This window comes from Sinocyclocheilus grahami, unplaced genomic scaffold (genome assembly GCF_001515645.1).
Source record: "Sinocyclocheilus grahami isolate Dianchi unplaced genomic scaffold, SAMN03320097.WGS_v1.1 scaffold679.1, whole genome shotgun sequence".
NCBI lineage: Eukaryota > Metazoa > Chordata > Actinopteri > Cypriniformes > Cyprinidae > Sinocyclocheilus > Sinocyclocheilus grahami.
The window spans coordinates 726,964-744,999 of NW_015505858.1; the positions used below are offsets into that span (position 1 = coordinate 726,964).

The window sequence follows — 18,036 nt, forward strand, 5'->3', positions numbered from 1 at the left end:
ATATATATATATATATTTATATTCATGTAATTTAACTTATATAAAAATATTTAATATCTAAACAACATATTTTTCTTAAATATATACGTGCATGTGTGTCTATTTATATATACATAATAAATATACACTAGGGCTGTGCCGATAGACGATAGTATCGTGTATTGACGATAGACAGAGATATCGCCTGTGGCTGATGCCTTTGACGATAGCAAGACGATTATTATTATTATTATTATTATTATCAGGCTAGTAATACTATCTAATTAATATTAGGGCTTATGTGTTGCATTATATTTCTTTTTCCGCGTTTTTACAGTATTGCACGTTCTAACAATCACAAACGATTATGCTGAGCTTATGAATGCATTGGCCAATCAGAGGTGTTCAGATCTGTCATCACTGAAACAGCAGAGTTCTGTTGTTCAGTGCGCGCGCTGACTGAATTCTGACTCGTGAATTCTCTCCTCATAAACAACAACGTGCAGATGTACGTGCGATTTAAGTATAAGAGATTTATTCATACAGTGTATATTCACTGATTTTAACGGGAGTGTTTTTAAAGTGCATAAACTCGCGCTAGACTGAGCTTGTGATGATGTTCTTTGGTAATGAAATGTTTGTTGCTCGTTTTCTGTAGCTGCTTTTTGAATAACTGTGGAAATGTAAGCATTATAATTAGTAACTTACAATGTTTCTGTTAATTTGTTATCATGTTAAATACAAATTCAGTCATATTAAAAACATTAGGCTGCTTTTAGCCTTACGCTGGAGTTGGTTCACGTTCCCGCAATGAAACGAAGTAAATAATTACATAAATTAACACGATAATATCGTGTATCGGCGATCTCACAGGCTTGACGATAGGACGATATGAAAATTGAGCATATCGCCCAACACTAATATACACAGTACACACACATATATTATGTAAACAAAAACTTTTATTTTGGATGCGATTAATCGTTTGACAGCACTAGTATTAATACACTGAAGTTTCTGTAATAGCTTAGTGTTTCCTTGTTGTCTTCTGAATCTTGTGTGGTTGCAGCCAAATAAATTAAAATGGCTTTTTTAGAAAGATTTATGCTCAAACAGTATCATAATTTTACATTAAAATAGTTCAAAAGAGTTTACATTATGTCAGTTGGATATTTTGTGTAAGGACTGCCATATTTCATATTTTCGACAGTAACTTCACACTGAACTAAAATGCTGCCTGAGGAAACGTCTCAGTATTACACTCTAGGGATCATAAATAGGTGATGACATAACCATTTATGTTTGTATCCCATAAAATGAGTCATCTCTGGAGCTGTGATCTTGTGTAACAAGTCATTTAAGGTGGAGCGTCGAGAGAGCTGACGTCAGCTGCCATAAGCTCATGTGGTTGATCTCTCTATTACGCTGGAAGACGATGACTTTACAACTTGAAGGGTTTCTGATCTGAACTGTACAATGGATTCAGTTTAAAAGCTTCTCAGTGCTTCAAACGATTGACACCAAAGTGTGCAGGTGAAGCTTGCCAGGCTTAAAATGTTCTTAAATTTAACCATAAATGCTAAATAAAGCAATAAGCCGAGTGATTAAAACTCCCTTAGCTGTTATAAATTCACTGTAAACCACGGCTTCACGGGGCTTATTGCTTTTATAAAACGGTTATTCCATAGATGTAGTAAGGTTTCACAAAATAAAACAGAGCAAATAAAGTGTAATGATATTAATAAAAACAGTATTCTTCCGCCAAACAATGTAGTTCCTCAGAAACAGTTGTGGTTGCAACAAAGTGGTTGCAGAGCAACGCGCAAATGTAAACAAAGGTGTATGTTTGTAGAGTAATTTACAACAGCTTCGAACACGGCTCAGCCAATCAGAATCAAGGACCGGAACTATCCATTTTATAATAAAATATCACTTCCTGTAAAGAAAAAGCCATGTAAAATGGCACCAATTCTAATATTACACTAATTAAAAAGTGTGTGAATTTTAGGAATTATGGATAAAGATGTTTCAGATTTTAAGCTCGTATAAAAAAACAGCAGAAGTTTTTTTTACTCTGTTTTCCTCTTGTTTTCTCTGGCCTGCAGTATCTCTGATCCTGATAAGAGGCTTCAGGCGCTGTGGGTGGTGTGTGACATGTTACCAAAAGCCAACAAGACCAACTTTAGGTCAGCTTGTTACTACACTAAACTTTCACCATTGACTTGGAATGTCTATAGTGATCGTAACAAGCGAATCTGTGTCTGTGAAGGTACCTGGTGAAGTTTCTTGCAAAGCTTGCTCTGGAAAGTGACGTAAATAAGATGACAGCGAGCAACATCGCCATCGTACTGGGACCCAATTTACTGTGGGCCAAGACAGAGGGGTGAGACACAAACCCAAGAGCACTCCACTCACATTACCCCTAAAATTGCATTGTTTATATAGTTAATTGTCCTTGTTTATGTTTCTTGTGAAATGGTTTGATATCTTACAGTTTTGTTGTTCTTCTAGAAGCCTGGCTGAGATGGCGGCTACTACCTCCGTGCATGTCGTGTCTATAATAGAACTGATAATCAACCATTCTAGCTGGTTCTTCCCTGAAGGTAAGACTACCATCGAGAGTTGCCCTGTCTAAAACCTAGTGAGCTTTAGCTGTCTAGATAGGCAGACGCCTTACATCCTAAATGAGATGCAACCCCAGTGACTGCTCAGGAGAAGTGCACTGGAGATTTGACTAATGCTCGTAGCTGAGTATGCTGCGTGCTATTTCTGCCTTTTACAGCTCGGAAACTTCAAACATGGAATTTCCAGCTCCCTACATGGAAAAGTGACACTAGAAGTCAGACTTGAAAATGCAGTTGTAAATGAACATGTTTATAATCATATACCTGCGCAACAAATGCAGCGAAGTACAATTTTACATCCATGGTCTAATGTGAGCATTGAGCGTTGAACATTTGCGAAGCTAAGAACTTGTTAAAAAATATTACATTTAATTTGAACTATTTTTATCAATACTTTTCAGAACGGTATAAAATATATTGATATTCAACCAATGCTTCACTTCATCCTCCATCTTGATTTTTTTTTTTGTATTTATAGTATTTATTTTTAGTATTTTAACTTTTATTTTTGTTTTCATTTTAAATGTATTTGAAGTTTTATTTATGTATTTTTTAAATTTACATTTATGCATTTAGCAAACTTTTATCCAAAGCGACTTTGGATATATTTGTTTATATTTGTCTGTATAATAAAACATGGAGTAACAATATTAGTAAAATACAGTACCAGGTTCATCACAAAAAATGTTTGTGCTTTTGTCATTTTTATTAGTTTTTAATATTATTCTCATATAGCTTTATTTTTTTTCAGTTGTAATTTAGTCATTTTAGTACTTTTAGTACATAAACTTATTTCAGTTAGTTGCCAGTATTTTTTTAAGTTTAATTTGTTTTAAGTTCAAGCTTTTTAAAGTTTAACTTAATTTAATTTAGTTTAATTTTACCAGCTGTATTCCAGTTGCCTGAAAATTATTTTTAATAGTTTCAGTATTAATTTTAGTTTACTATAACAACTCTGCATGGAATTGCATTATCCATAAAAGATGCAAGCAATACTGCTTCAGATTGGACCAAAGAGAAACAGCATAATTTCCCTGACTAATTTCTGCCTTTGTGCTGGAAATATGTCTGCAGAGTCTTTTACTCAGTCATGGCCGTGTCTTAATATCCTCTGCTCTTTCGCTCTTCAGATGTGGACTTCAATGTCTCAGGCATGTTTGCTATGCCTGGGTGCCCGGGGACCCCTGACTCAGAAGCCGGGACCATAGACAGGAGGCGCCCAGGCAGCCAGGGGTCGCTCGATTCTGACACATCCCGCAAAGACAGGTACAAGTCTCATCCCCGCGTTTACAGACATGACTCCAACTCCACAGTAGTGTCCGCGTCCTATGTAGCGGCCAGTGAGTCTGTCACAGTCAAAGCAGACAGTCTGAGACCAGAGCTGGGGGCTGTTTAGACGTATTCATTTCATATGACACATGCAACTTTCTCAGCCATGTTTGTTTGTGGTTTTGCTTCGTTTTTCTTTAGATTTTTTTTGTTTGCTTTTTGTTTTACTTTGTTTTTTTGTCAACCGTTGCTTATTGTATGCTTTCTGAAATAAATAAACTTTATGCTCATAGCTATGTATAAACGCATTATTGCTATATTTCATGATTACGAAATGGGTGCCAAATTCAGAAAAGAAATGAGTCCGGTTATTGACTTGCATTTCAAAAGCGCTAATGCAGCATTAAAAGGAATGAAAGGTTATAATGTAATTATTTGTATTCTAGTAAATGCAGTTCTAGTTATTCAGTGAGTGAAAGCAGGAAGTGTTCTGTCCCGTCGTGTCGGTTTGGTATGTTCAGAATGAGTCAAACAGCTCCTCTCCCGCAGGCCGTCATACCAAACGTTCAGAGCTTGAAAAGGTGAATGTTTCTGTGCCTCAGGTACAGGAGAATCCTTCAGCTGGATGTCACCGGCTGCTGCAGTCACTTTCTAAGAGATTTGACTGCTTCATTAATAAACAACTGAAGTAATGCCAGTGTTATTTTAGTAGTATTTATACTAGTGCTGTCAAACGATTAATCGCGATTAATCGCATCCAAAATAAAAAAAATGTGTTTACATAATATATGTGACCCTGGAGCACAAAACCAGTCTTAAGTCGCTGGGGTATATTTGTAGCAATAGCCAACAATACATTGTATGGGTCAAAATTATTGATTTTTCTTTTATGCCAAAAATAATGGGAAGATTAAGTAAAGATCATGTTCCATGAAAATATTTTGTAAATGTTCTACTGTAAATATATTAAAACTTAATTTTTGATTAGTAATATGCATTGCTAAGAACTTCATTTGGACTAATCTAAAGATGATTTTCTCAATATTTAGATTTTTTTGCACTCTCAGATTCCAGATTTTCAAATAGTTGTATCTCGGCCAAATATTGTCCTATCCTAACAAACCATACATACATCAATGGAAAGCATATAAATCTCATTTTCGAAAAATTGACCCTTGTGGTCCAGGGTCACATATGTGTGTATACGGTGTATGACACACACATATATTATGTAAACAAAAACTTTTATTTTGGATGCGATTAATTGCTTGACAGCACAAATGTATATACCTAAACAGAAACTAAACAATAAATATATGTATAAAATTCTATTTAATTAGCTTTTATTTTATTTTATTTTTTACATTTTAAATTTTCATTTTAATTTTAGTTTACGTTTTAGTAATTTCGCAGTTATGTATTTTGCAAATGCTATTATCCAAAGCGACTTAAAGCAATTAGTCAAAGAGCTGACAGTATTCATAATATACAATACTGGGTTTATCACATCATTGTTATCTGCTTTTGTCATTTTATTAGCTTTTTTACATTTCTGTTTAATTAATTTTCAGTTTTAGTTCTAGTACTTAGTACTAGTACTAGTATTAGTACTTTAACAACAATTTTTTTAAAATGTTAACTGAAAAGTTTTTTTTATGTTTAAGATTTACACCTAATATTTATTTTATTTTACACATTATATATGTATATATTATACTTATGTATTATAGATAGATAGATAGCTTTATTTAAAGTAAAAACAAATTGTAATATTTTTAGTTAACAATATAAACACTGATTAATTTTACATTAATTAAAGAATACTTCATTTTTTAACTATGGTACAATGCTTAGCATACACAAAATTTTTTCAAGGTTTTGCAGTTAAATTTAGTGGCAAAATATAAAATGTATCAAAGTCTGTTGTCCTTTACTGGTGTAAATTTACAGTATATATATTTTTTTTAATTTGGTGATGCAACATTCAACATTCATAGTGTGCACTATACTTGATATTTATTGCCTATTATTAATAGTAACCTCACGGGTCTCAGAACAACAGTACAGTAGTGGCGATCCTTAATAAATTAGAGTGAATGATTCAGCCACCTGTTTTGTTTCTGTGGCGTAACTATATAGCTTGTGTCCCATATAACTTGAGTCCTATTAATATATATATATATATATATATATATATATATATATGTACATACATTATTTTTTATGATATGTTGAAAATGTTACATTTTTATGCTGAATCCTTAAATTCTACAAACCATTTGAAATCTCATCCGTTCCCAACACATCTCTCTGGTTGCTGTCCCAGTGGCCAGGTGGTGGTCCTGTCCTTCTCCTCCTTCCCTTCTGTGGAGACTAATACCCCACTGTCACTCTCTGGCGTGAGTGTTTCATGCTGTCTCCCCTCTTCCCTGTAGCCCTGCTAACAAACAGCCGGAAATCGCCCCTCGTAGAGCTGGCACAGTAAATAAAAAGCAGCACTCCACGCCTACCTTCCAGCCCCCTCTGCCTCCCATTGACGATGGGGGGGTTTTCGTGTTTGAGCCCTCCCCTCTGTCGCCCACTGGCGGGGGTCTGGAGGCTGGGCAGGCGGGAGCTGCGCTTCCTCAGACCCTTCAGCCTTTAGTTCAGCAGACTGCAGAGAACAGGTAAGGACTGGTGCGACCGCAAAAACCTCACCTCGCCAACCGCTGCCGGATGTCAGGAGCCAGCCGCTGAAATCTGTGTGTCGTGTGCACATCGTTTTGTGCCATTCTCTTGATTATTGCTTCAAAACACTGCTTTAAAATCAGTCAAATGGCTAACAATTGGGTATAATCGCAGAGTAAGGCTATAAACCTTTCAGGAGACCTGGAATGGCAAAAATCAAATGCCGCCATTTGTCGCTGTGTTATGTACATCGTCTTCTTGTGCCATTCTCATGTTGTTTTTGCTTCAAAACACTTTTGAAATCAGAAAATGATCATCGGAAAGCCATAAGCTATTACCACTGGACCCTTGATTAAGACATTTTTTACCCTAAATTTATCTAGATATGGTCATTGCTAAAATTCACAGTTCCCAGGACAAATTTAATATGAGTGAACCCCTTTCTCTCTATATATATGTAGGGTTAATTCAGGATAATTGGACATTTTTTTCACAGACATCATAATGGCAATAAAAAAAGTGTTCCAATTTACAAGAATTCAGTACTTTTTATATAATATATATATAAATTAAACTGAAAATGTGGGGCAAAAAAAAAGAAAAATTAAATAGTAAAATAAATAATTAAATGAACAATTTTAAACATTGCTTAATAAATTCTGATAGTTTTTGCATGCTGGGATAGTGTGTAGGATTTTTTGTTTCTAAATAAATTAAAAATAAAATATAGTTTATTATTAAAAGTTTATTATGAAGTTATAATTTGTTTTGTTCTGTTTTGTAAAGACTATTCAGAAATCATAAATCATTAGATTAATCCCAATTATTTGTATACATTTTTTTATGGACAGTTTTATGTATTTCTTCTGGTTTGTTTCCAGCTAGTCTTTTACACATCATATTTTTTAGGGAGTCCATTGCAAAACACTTGGGGCCCTTGGATTAAAAAAAAAAGTTTAAAAAACCCTGGTCAATATAATAAAGAAAAGTTTCCCAACTTGTTTTCCTGTTTTTGATTCATTAAATCGGGAAGATTGAAGCAAACGCCTCTCATATCTCAATTTAAGGATAATTTGTCAAATTATCATGCTGATTTATCCCAGTCAGGGCCAAAATCCTTCTAGTGTCTCTTTTCTGTAGAATATTCTCTGATGCTTGAATTTGTGTGTCCTGCCTTGCCTTTCTCTATTGCTTGTTCTTTCTTTAGTGGAGAAGATGCACTGCATGCGGAATAAAACACTGCTAACTTTGCTAACTGTGTTTCCTTAAAGCATGTTCTATATAATCTGTATTAACTTTTCAGTGCAAGTCATTAACTCAACTTGGACCACTACATTTTACCGTCCCTGCATGTGAACTGACCTGTGAATACATCCTGCAGTGTGACCCCTGATAGAAGTTCCCTGCTTTTCTTCTCTCCCCAGTAATATCGCCCGAGATCCTGCATCCATACCCCCTGCCATGAGGAACGGCCCGGGAGGTCTGAGTGGGACGACCGCTCAGCTGAATGTGGTGACCCCTACCTCAGGTCCTAAGGGCCCTAGTCCATTCTTGGGCCGCAGAGGTCAGAACTTATTATCTTTCCTCATATCTTTATTCAGATCTATTAGAGATGTGCAATATATTGGTTATCGTATTAAAGTTTTTTTTAATAGTTATCAGTCAATATAGAGTACACTTCCATTTAAAAGTAAAAGAAATTAACAGTTTATTTCAGCAAGGATGCTTTACACTGATCATTATGTATTAAAATATTAAATATAAAAAATATGACATTTTGAAGAAGAAAAAAAATTAAGCGGCACAACTGTTTTCAACCTTGATAATAATAAGGAATATTTCTTGAGCATCAATCCATCCATACCCCCTGCCATGAGGAACGGCCCGGGAGGTCTGAGTGGGACGACCGCTCAGCTGAATGTGGTGACCCCTACCTCAGGTCCTAAGGGCCCTAGTCCATTCTTGGGCCGCAGAGGTCAGAACTTATTATCTTTCCTCATATCTTTATTCAGATCTATTAGAGATGTGCAATATATTGGTTATCGTATTAAAGTTTTTTTAATAGTTATCAGTCAATATAGAGTACACTTCCATTTAAAAGTAAAAGAAATTAACAGTTTATTTCAGCAAGGATGCTTTACACTGATCATTATGTATTAAAATATTAAATATAAAAAATATGAAATTTTGAAGAAGAAAAAAAATTAAGCGGCACAACTGTTTTCAACCTTGATAATAATAAGGAATATTTCTTGAGCATCAAATCGGCATATCAGAGTGATTTCGGAAGATCATATGACACTGAAGACTGGAGTAATGATGCTGAAAATTCAGCTTTGCATCACAGGAATACATTACATTTTATAGTAGATTCAAATAGAAAACAGTTCATTTAAAGTGTAATAATATTTCACAATATTACAGTTTTTACTGTATTTTCGATATAACAAATTCAGCCTTGGTGAGCATAAGAGACCTTTTTCAAAAACAAAAATAATTCTCTTGAACAGTAGTGTATATATTTGTGTATATATAATTTTTTTGTGTTACATATTTAATTTTGCATGCTCATTTCCCCAATTTTTACATTTACATTACTTTTACTAACTTAATCTTTAAAATAATAATTTAGATTTAATCATTAGCCAGTCTCAAAATTAATATCCATTTTTATACTCTATACATTATAATGTTGTGATGCCTAAGTTCACTTGTAGCATTTAATCAAAATTAGTTAATTAAAATGAAATTCAATCAAAATTCTTTCTGACAAAAATCTATTTGTTATTTGGACATTTTTCAGCTATAATTAATTAGAAGCGAATTAATTAAAATGTCATAATCAGTGCACCTTAAAGGGATAGTTCACCCAAAAATATAAATTCTGTCATTAATTACTCGCCCTCATGTCGTTCCAAACAGAACACAAATTAAGATATTTTGATGAAATCCGAGAGCTTTCTGACCCTGCATGGAAGCCAACACAGCCGACACGTTAAGGACCCAGAAACATGGTAGAGTAATGATGCTGAAAATTCAGCTTTGCATCACAGGAATACATTACATTTTATAGTAGATTCAAATAGAAAACAGTTCATTTAAAGTGTAATAATATTTCACAATATTACAGTTTTTACTGTATTTTCGATATAACAAATTCAGCCTTGGTGAGCATAAGAGACCTTTTTCAAAAACAAAAATAATTCTCTTGAACAGTAGTGTATATATTTGTGTATATATAATTTTTTTGTGTTACATATTTAATTTTGCATGCTCATTTCCCCAATTTTTACATTTACATTACTTTTACTAACTTAATCTTTAAAATAATAATTTAGATTTAATCATTAGCCAGTCTCAAAATTAATATCCATTTTTATACTCTATACATTATAATGTTGTGATGCCTAAGTTCACTTGTAGCATTTAATCAAAATTAGTTAATTAAAATGAAATTCAATCAAAATTCTTTCTGACAAAAATCTATTTGTTATTTGGACATTTTTCAGCTATAATTAATTAGAAGCGAATTAATTAAAATGTCATAATCAGTGCACCTTAAAGGGATAGTTCACCCAAAAATATAAATTCTGTCATTAATTACTCGCCCTCATGTCGTTCCAAACAGAACACAAATTAAGATATTTTGATGAAATCCGAGAGCTTTCTGACCTGCATAGACAGCAACACAGCCGACACGTTAAAGACCCAGAAACATGGTAAGGACATCGGTAAATCAGTCCATGTGACATCAGTGGTTCAACAAATAAAATATCTTAATTTGTGTTCAGAAGATGAACGAAGGTCTTGTGGGTTTGGAACGACATGAGGGTGAGTAATTAATGACAGAATTTTCATTTTGGGTGAACTAACCCTTTAAAATGCATGTTGTCAATTAGCCAGTGAAATCATGTCTGGACCGTTTGTTTTCAGGTACAAAGAAACAAGCCCCAGCACCTCCCAAACAGAGCGTAAAAGCTGTTCCTAACCAGCCCTCAGCCCCGAGCACCCCTCAGCCTCTCATCGCACCCCGCCGCAACAACCAGACCCCCATCCAGGCCCCCAGCCACCCTCCTCCTCAACCTCCTCCCCAGAGCACAGAAGACACCGAACCGTCCCTTCCCAGAACGCCCACCCCTCCCGGTACACCTCCTCACGACGGCTCCCAGCTGCGCCCCAGGCCCACCCCTCGAGCACGACCCAAACCCAGCGGCCCGCCACCACCACAACCATCTAGCGACGGCGCCAACGGTGTCTGTGTTTCTGGATCCAAGATTATCTCAGGTAAGGAAAATCATGAAAAAACTCCAACAACATGCTGACATTTTTGCACAAAAAAACGATTAATAATAAAAAAAAACACATTTTTGTTATTTTATAAATAAATTATACAATAGTTTAGAATTATAATTATGTAGTCATATTAATACATTATATTCAAATATAAATCCTTAAATATTAAATATACATATTTAGATTTTTTACATTGAAAAAAATATTATTTAATTTATTAATATGAAATAAAATCAAAATCTTTTACAATGTCCAGCCAATGTAATTATAATAAATAATAATGGACATTTTATTTTATTTATAATATGATTCATTATTTCATTTTATTTGTAAAAATACAACATATGAGCAAAATGTTGTACATTGTGTAGCCAATGTAATTATAAAAATGATCATGGAAATAATTAAATACTTTTATTGAAAAAATTATTATAATCATTTTAAAATTAGTAATTGTTTCTATTTATTTCTAGAAAATACAAATACAGCATATGACCAAATTGCAAGCTATATGGTAGCATCCAGGCATTTTTTTCCCATTTCATCTTTTTTCTTCATTAATAAAAATATGGAAATTCAAACGAAAATAGCACATTTATCCTTTTCCTGAGGTCAAATGCACACAAATACAGAAATGGACTTTTCTGTACAAACCTGATGGGAACGTCAAGCGCTCAGTGGATGTCAGTTGCACTCTCTTTGATTGTTTCATTATGACACATTTCTACAGCTCAATCAACTCTAATATGGAAACACACTCGTCTGGAGTCTGTATAAACGGCAGGTGTTCAGTGTCAGTCTATTGTGGACCTCAGAAAGCCCAGCACTCGCCCCCCTGCCAAACAACTCTCCTGAGGGTTTGGCTCCATTAAGCCCATTTAACATGACGAAAGAAACTTTCAGATGCTGTTGGAGACTAAAAACTCCATCTTCAGATTATAAAGTTTTGAAACAATCCCAGATCCAGAGTTAACAAGCTTTATTTTCGTAAGTAGGCTTGTCGGGATAGATGTCGTACACAGTGTGCGAGTGTTAGCAGCATACAGCAGTGGTGTTTGAGCGATAAATCTTTAATGCAGGACAAAACAGGTCTTTTTGTTAACTGTTTTATGCATAGTTGTGTCAAATTTATATTTAACATTTATATTTAAATATACAATATAAAGGTTGCGGAATTATTTGATTGTCACAACTTTCAAGATTTTGTTGCCTCGATCCTTTAAAGGAATGTTCCATGTTAAATTAGATAATAATAATAATAATAAGGTTAAAATAAATATTAATAATGATTTGATTTTATTAATAATAAAGTGTAATAAAGGTTAATTAAATAGAAGCTGAGCTCTATAGACAGCATCCATGGCATGTAGAAAATACATCTGAATTATAAAATGGAAATTATTTTTAAATAAAAAACGAATAATAATTAAAATTCTATTTATAATAATAATAATAATAACAACAACAACGATAAATATGAAAAGAAAGAAAGGTTCCAGGTTAAATAGAAGTTAAGCTCTATGGACAGCATTCATGGCATGTAGAAAATACCTATCTACTGTATTATAAAATGGAAATAAATAAATGAAAAAAATAAGGAAATTAAAATGATATAAATGTATGTTTTAATAATCAAAAAAGGAATACAATTAAATATGAGAATGAATGTTACAGCTTACATTAAATTAAAAGTTAAATTCTATGGGCAGCACCATGGCATGTAGAAAATACCTCTGAATTATAAAATAGAAGTAATTGTGAATAAATAATAATAATAATAATTTTGTTTTAATTAAAAATAATCAAATTAAATATGAATAGGAATGTTCCATGTTAAATTCATTACTTGTAGAACAATGGACAGCATCCATGACATGTAGGAAATACCGATGAATTATAAAATTAAAAATGGGCAATAAGCCTGTTTACAGAAATGCACTTACAATGAAAGTCTAAAGTAATCATAATAAATGTTTAACTAAACAATGTTTTAGTTTTTGCTAATAAGTTCAAATGATTTTTTGTGATACTCGACAGCATGTCGCAGATGTTGTCAATTGAGCTTAACTCGCATTGACCCTGAAATATTCCTTGAATGTCATGTAATCGATGGAATATTAATCTTTGAATTTGTATGTTTAATTTGTCTTCAAATATTTTACATAAAAATCTCAGATGATTCATTCTTCGGTAAGTCTTCCTGAAACAGAACTTTGCTGAAGTTGGGCAGAAATGTATCCAAAGAAGTAACATTTCGATCAGGGAGAAAGAAAAAAGTCTTCATTTGAAAGATGAATTCTATTCTTGGAAAACGGAATGTTCCATGACAGTTAATTATCATAATTTATTATTATTCATCATGCCATTCAGCCCCTTTGTTTATTTGTCCCTGGCATCCATTATTTCAACTCCGAACTGAACACAGATCTTCAGTTTAGTGTTTAATACAAAAATGGACTTTCAGCCACCCCCACACACACACACACACACACACACACCTTTATGTCTGGATTTCACATTTCTCCCTCATAACACGAATTGTCACCATTGGCCTGACTGTAGGATGCGTCGTGTGTAATAATCTTAGTGGTAAATTTGGGTCAGTGAAACCACGCGCTGCAATAGACGGATCCGTTTCCAGCGGTTGTGGAAATATCAGCAGCTGCCAGGAGTCCTTCAGTGTTTGGCCCGAGGTTCAGACGCTCTCCTGCTTCACTGCACACCGCATCTGCATGAGAGAGAGAGCTACGATGCTGCCACGTTTAATGACATTACCAGCACCATGATTAATGCTCCTAGCATTGTTTAAAGAAATCACCACTTTCAGTGTTTAATGACACTCTTTTTGGAGGTTCATTGCCATCAGAACTTCATCCGAAAAGCCAACATGAAGTCAAACCTCACCCTGTTTACTTTCCTGATATTATTGTGCACATGTTAATCTGAAGAAAGATACACTTCATACATTTTTAGAGAAGTTGCTTACGTTCAGCATTTATTTGATTTAAAAAAATGCATTCATATTGTGCAATATTAATACAATGAAGGATCATGTTACAGCTTTGCATCACAGGAATAAACTACATTTGAAAATATATTCAAATAGAAAACGGTTATTTTTAATTGTAATAATATTTGGCAGTTTTACAGATTTACTGTATTTTTAATCAAAGAAATTTTGAAAATATTTTTCAAAAATATTTAAAGATCTTACCAACTGCAAACTTTCAACCACTGGTGGTTGTAATTTGTATAAAGGAATAAATTACATTTGAAAATATATTCAAATAGAAAACGGTTATTTTAAATTGTAATAATATTTGGCAGTTTTACTGTATTTTTAATCAAAGAAATTTTGATTAAAAAATTAAAAAAATATTTAAAGATCTTACCAACTGCAAACTTTCAACCACTGGTGGTTGTAATTTGTATAGTCCAGTTCATTTCGACATATTATGGAAGTAAACTGGGTTGCAGAAAATGTTTCATGTTGACTTTCAAAGGCTGAGATGTGATTGGATTGGCTTTATGGAAGTTCACAGCTGTCTGAATTGTGATTCGCTTCACTTTGCTGGTGGTTGCTGGTCATCAGTGTTTGATCCTTTGAACATGTTGTGACGTTGTTGCACTGTTACAGATGTGTGATCTTCTGCCTGTGAGGTGTGGTTTGAGTGGCAGGCGATGGTAAGAACTCTGGGCGTATCAGTCGTTGTATTGTCAGCTCCATCTGTGTGTGTCTGAATGCTTTCTTTGCCTGTTTAATCCGACTAACAGCAAGTTAACCTGCATGACAAGCTGCCTAACCAGTGTCTTTGTGGCATGTCTTAGGATAAAATACCAGCACATGCTTTATGCAACTAAACATACAGTAACTCCCTACCCATGGACCTCGGCTGCTTCTGCAGGGTGTATGTTAGCTGTGCCACAGATACTGTATTATTTAACATTATTGATTATTTTACATTTGAGTATGCTACAGGTTTAAATGTTTGCGGTCAGATTTTTTTTTTAAATAACTTTTAGCAAGGATGCCATAAATTGACCAAAAATGACAGTAAAGACTTTTATAAAGTTACTATATATATATATAGTTATATAAAAAATTAATTAAGCAGCACAATTGTTTTCAACATTGATCATAATAAATGATTCTTGAGCAGCAAATCATATTAGACTGATTTCTGAAGGATCATGTGACACTGAAGACTGGAGTAATGGAGTAACTCTGCTTTATATCACAGGAATAAATTACATTTTAAAATATATTCAAATAGAAAACAATTATTTTAAATTGTAGTGATCTTTCACAATATTACTGTTTTTACTGTATTTCTGATCAAATACAAACCCAATTCTAAAAAAGTTGGGACACTGTACAAATTGTGAGTAAAAAAGGAATGGAATAATTTACAAATCTCATAAACTTATATTTTATTCACAATAGAATATAGATAACATATCAAATGTTGAAAGTGAGACATTTTGAAATGTCATGCATAGTGTATTTTCACTATTGTTTTTAAGCATGCAAAATGAAAAACGTTTTAAACGTGACCTCAGTTACCTTTTGAATAAATATAGGTATTAAGCATTCAGATTTAAGTAAAAAAAAAAAAAAAGTATTTTGTGAGAACGATCAAATGAGTCATCACCGTTGCTTAAAACGTCACAGTGGAGATGGAAGGTCAAGTCGATGCATTGCATTGTGGGATATGGTACCCAGCACAGTGTGCAATTATAGTAGGTCATCTGGGTATTCAAAGCATACAGAAAATAGTACATACAGCACAAATAGTTTGGTAGTATGCTATTCCGAACATAGCCATTCACTTTAACCCCTAGAGAAAACTCTGTCCTCACAATGCTGGCACATTGTAACTACATACCAGGAAAAAAAAAAACAGTACGCATGTTAACATGCTATACATTCTTAGCATAAAGCTAGTTTGGGTTTTAATCAAGTATGAATGTCTTTCAGTTTTGTGATGTTTTGCGTAACAAACGCTATATATATGTGCCTTGAAAAAACGTACCAAATCACTGAGTTTGTGTGACACTTTGCTTCATGTTTTTGTTGGTTATCATGGTGAATATTTTTTTTTTCAAATTTATTTTAATCATTCCTTTTCTCTTTTAATAAAAAAAATTGGATTAAAAAAAAAAAAAAAGCTTAAAATAATGGTTATACAGATACGACTGATTTAAAACATGCATTTTTGTATTTTTTTAAGTATTTTTCCTGGGGTGCAATACTGACTGCAATGTAGTGTTATGATATTACAGTCGTTTTTGTATTAGTTTTTAAAAATTGTAATTGCATTTTACAGGGTTTACTTTAGTGGAGTATGTACTACCAAGTACCAATTTATTCAATTTATCCATCCACTGTTGTCCATTAAAATAAACCCTGCATGTGCTATTATGAAATACTTTATTCTCAAAATGACCAAAGATGCTTTTATTTAAAAAGCGTATGATCCTGTGTCAGAGCTTTAGAGGGTTTATTTCATGTTGTACGCAATGCAAAAACAGCACTGACAACATAAATGTGAATGAAAGGGTTAATGGATCAGTCAAGCTCAGGAACCGTCAGCTAGAAAGCCAAAGTCATTCCTTCCTTTCAAGAGTGAGTATGTGTCTTTATTTCTGTGGATATCTTTAAGCGGCTCTTAATTGTACATTTAGATTTTTTTTTTTTCCTGTTTCACCCCCTTTTGTACATCTGTGTGCACATTTCCTCCATCTGAATTCTCGTTCTTCATGTTCTCCAGTGCCTCAGATGAACAAATGTTGTACAAATTAATTTTTTTTCAACACAGCAACTGTTTTCCGATTATATATCTAATAAAATGCTTAGTTGCAGAAATCAAAACCAGTTGTTTTTTTAAATACGGTTTAATTTACAGAAACATCAAGGACAAATTGTTTGCAAAAAAAAGTCAAAACTGATTTATGATGATATATTATAAATAATATTAATTTATTATTAAGTACATACTGCATGGAGATTTTCTTTCACACCAGTCACAATAAATTATGAAGGACAAGTGACTATGCCCAGTAAGCGAAGAGAAACACAGCCACTGATATACAGATGATGAGGTTGGCGTTTACCAGGTGTCTCATACAGGGCTCTTCCTCGAGGGAACACGTCTGAGACTTGGGTTTCTCTCCTTTCTGCTTCTCCATTCCACAGATCCAGAATAGAGCAGACTTGAGTTTAGATGAACCCGCACTGCTGGACGCAGAACTACTGGAGTCTGCTGACAAATAATGCATTCAGAAGTATTACCTACATGAATATAATTAGGAGATTTAGTGCATTTTATATCATTTGTTTGCAGATTGCAATTTTTATGTAATGCAATGATGTTCAGATATTAAATGTGATGTAGATATTTAAGTAATGCTTGGAGTCATTGTATGCTTAAAAATATTTCAGTTCCTCCAATTTGTTTTGAGATATTCTCGTATCTTTCCCCTCATTTAAAGGGATAGTTCACCCAAAAATGAAAATGTGATGTTTATCTGCTTACCCCGAGGGCATCCAAGATGTAGGTGAATTTGTTTCTTCAGTAGAACACAAATGAAGATTTTGAACTCAAACCGTTGCAGTCTGTCAGTCTTATAATGGAAGTGAATGGGAATCACGGCTTTGGGAGTCAAAAAACATACACAAACAAAACCAAATGAAACCCTGCGGCTCGTGACGATACATTGATGTGTAAAGACACAAAATGATTGGTTTGTGCAAGAAACTGAAAAGTATTTATATCGTTTTTTACCTCTGATTCACTGCAATGTCTGAACTGCAAATCACTGAGTTTGTGTGACACTTTGCTTCATGTTTTTGTTGGTTATCATGGTGAATATTTTTTTTTTCAAATTTATTTTAATCATTCCTTTTCTCTTTTAATAAAAAAAATTGGATTAAAAAAAAAAAAAAAGCTTAAAATAATGGTTATACAGATACGACTGATTTAAAACATGCATTTTTGTATTTTTTTAAGTATTTTTCCTGGGGTGCAATACTGACTGCAATGTAGTGTTATGATATTACAGTCGTTTTTGTATTAGTTTTTAAAAATTGTAATTGCATTTTACAGGGTTTACTTTAGTGGAGTATGTACTACCAAGTACCAATTTATTCAATTTATCCATCCACTGTTGTCCATTAAAATAAACCCTGCATGTGCTATTATGA

At 33.5% G+C, this 18,036-nt stretch overlaps 1 protein-coding gene across 3 annotated transcripts in view; it reads left to right on the top strand.

Annotated features, from left to right (window-relative positions):
* Positions 1 to 18,036, top strand: part of LOC107559249 (rho GTPase-activating protein 17-like) — a 62,658-nt gene that overhangs the window by 21,701 nt on the left and 22,921 nt on the right. The window contains exons 13-20 of one of the 3 annotated variants that reach the window (XR_001605604.1): positions 2,085 to 2,165; positions 2,249 to 2,362; positions 2,491 to 2,582; positions 3,734 to 3,869; positions 6,308 to 6,538; positions 7,964 to 8,103; positions 10,473 to 10,823; positions 14,470 to 14,516. Coding sequence is in view for 2 of the 3 variants with exons in the window: in XM_016242999.1 (XP_016098485.1) it covers positions 2,085 to 2,165; positions 2,249 to 2,362; positions 2,491 to 2,582; positions 3,734 to 3,869; positions 6,308 to 6,538; positions 7,964 to 8,103; positions 10,473 to 10,823; positions 14,470 to 14,477 (1,153 nt within the window). In the remaining variant the exon portion in view is untranslated. Of the gene's footprint in view, positions 1 to 2,084; positions 2,166 to 2,248; positions 2,363 to 2,490; positions 2,583 to 3,733; positions 3,870 to 6,307; positions 6,539 to 7,963; positions 8,104 to 10,472; positions 10,824 to 11,305; positions 11,893 to 14,469; positions 14,819 to 18,036 lie in introns of those variants that run through there. The other 2 variants (XM_016242999.1, XM_016243000.1) reach the window with 2 other exon arrangements.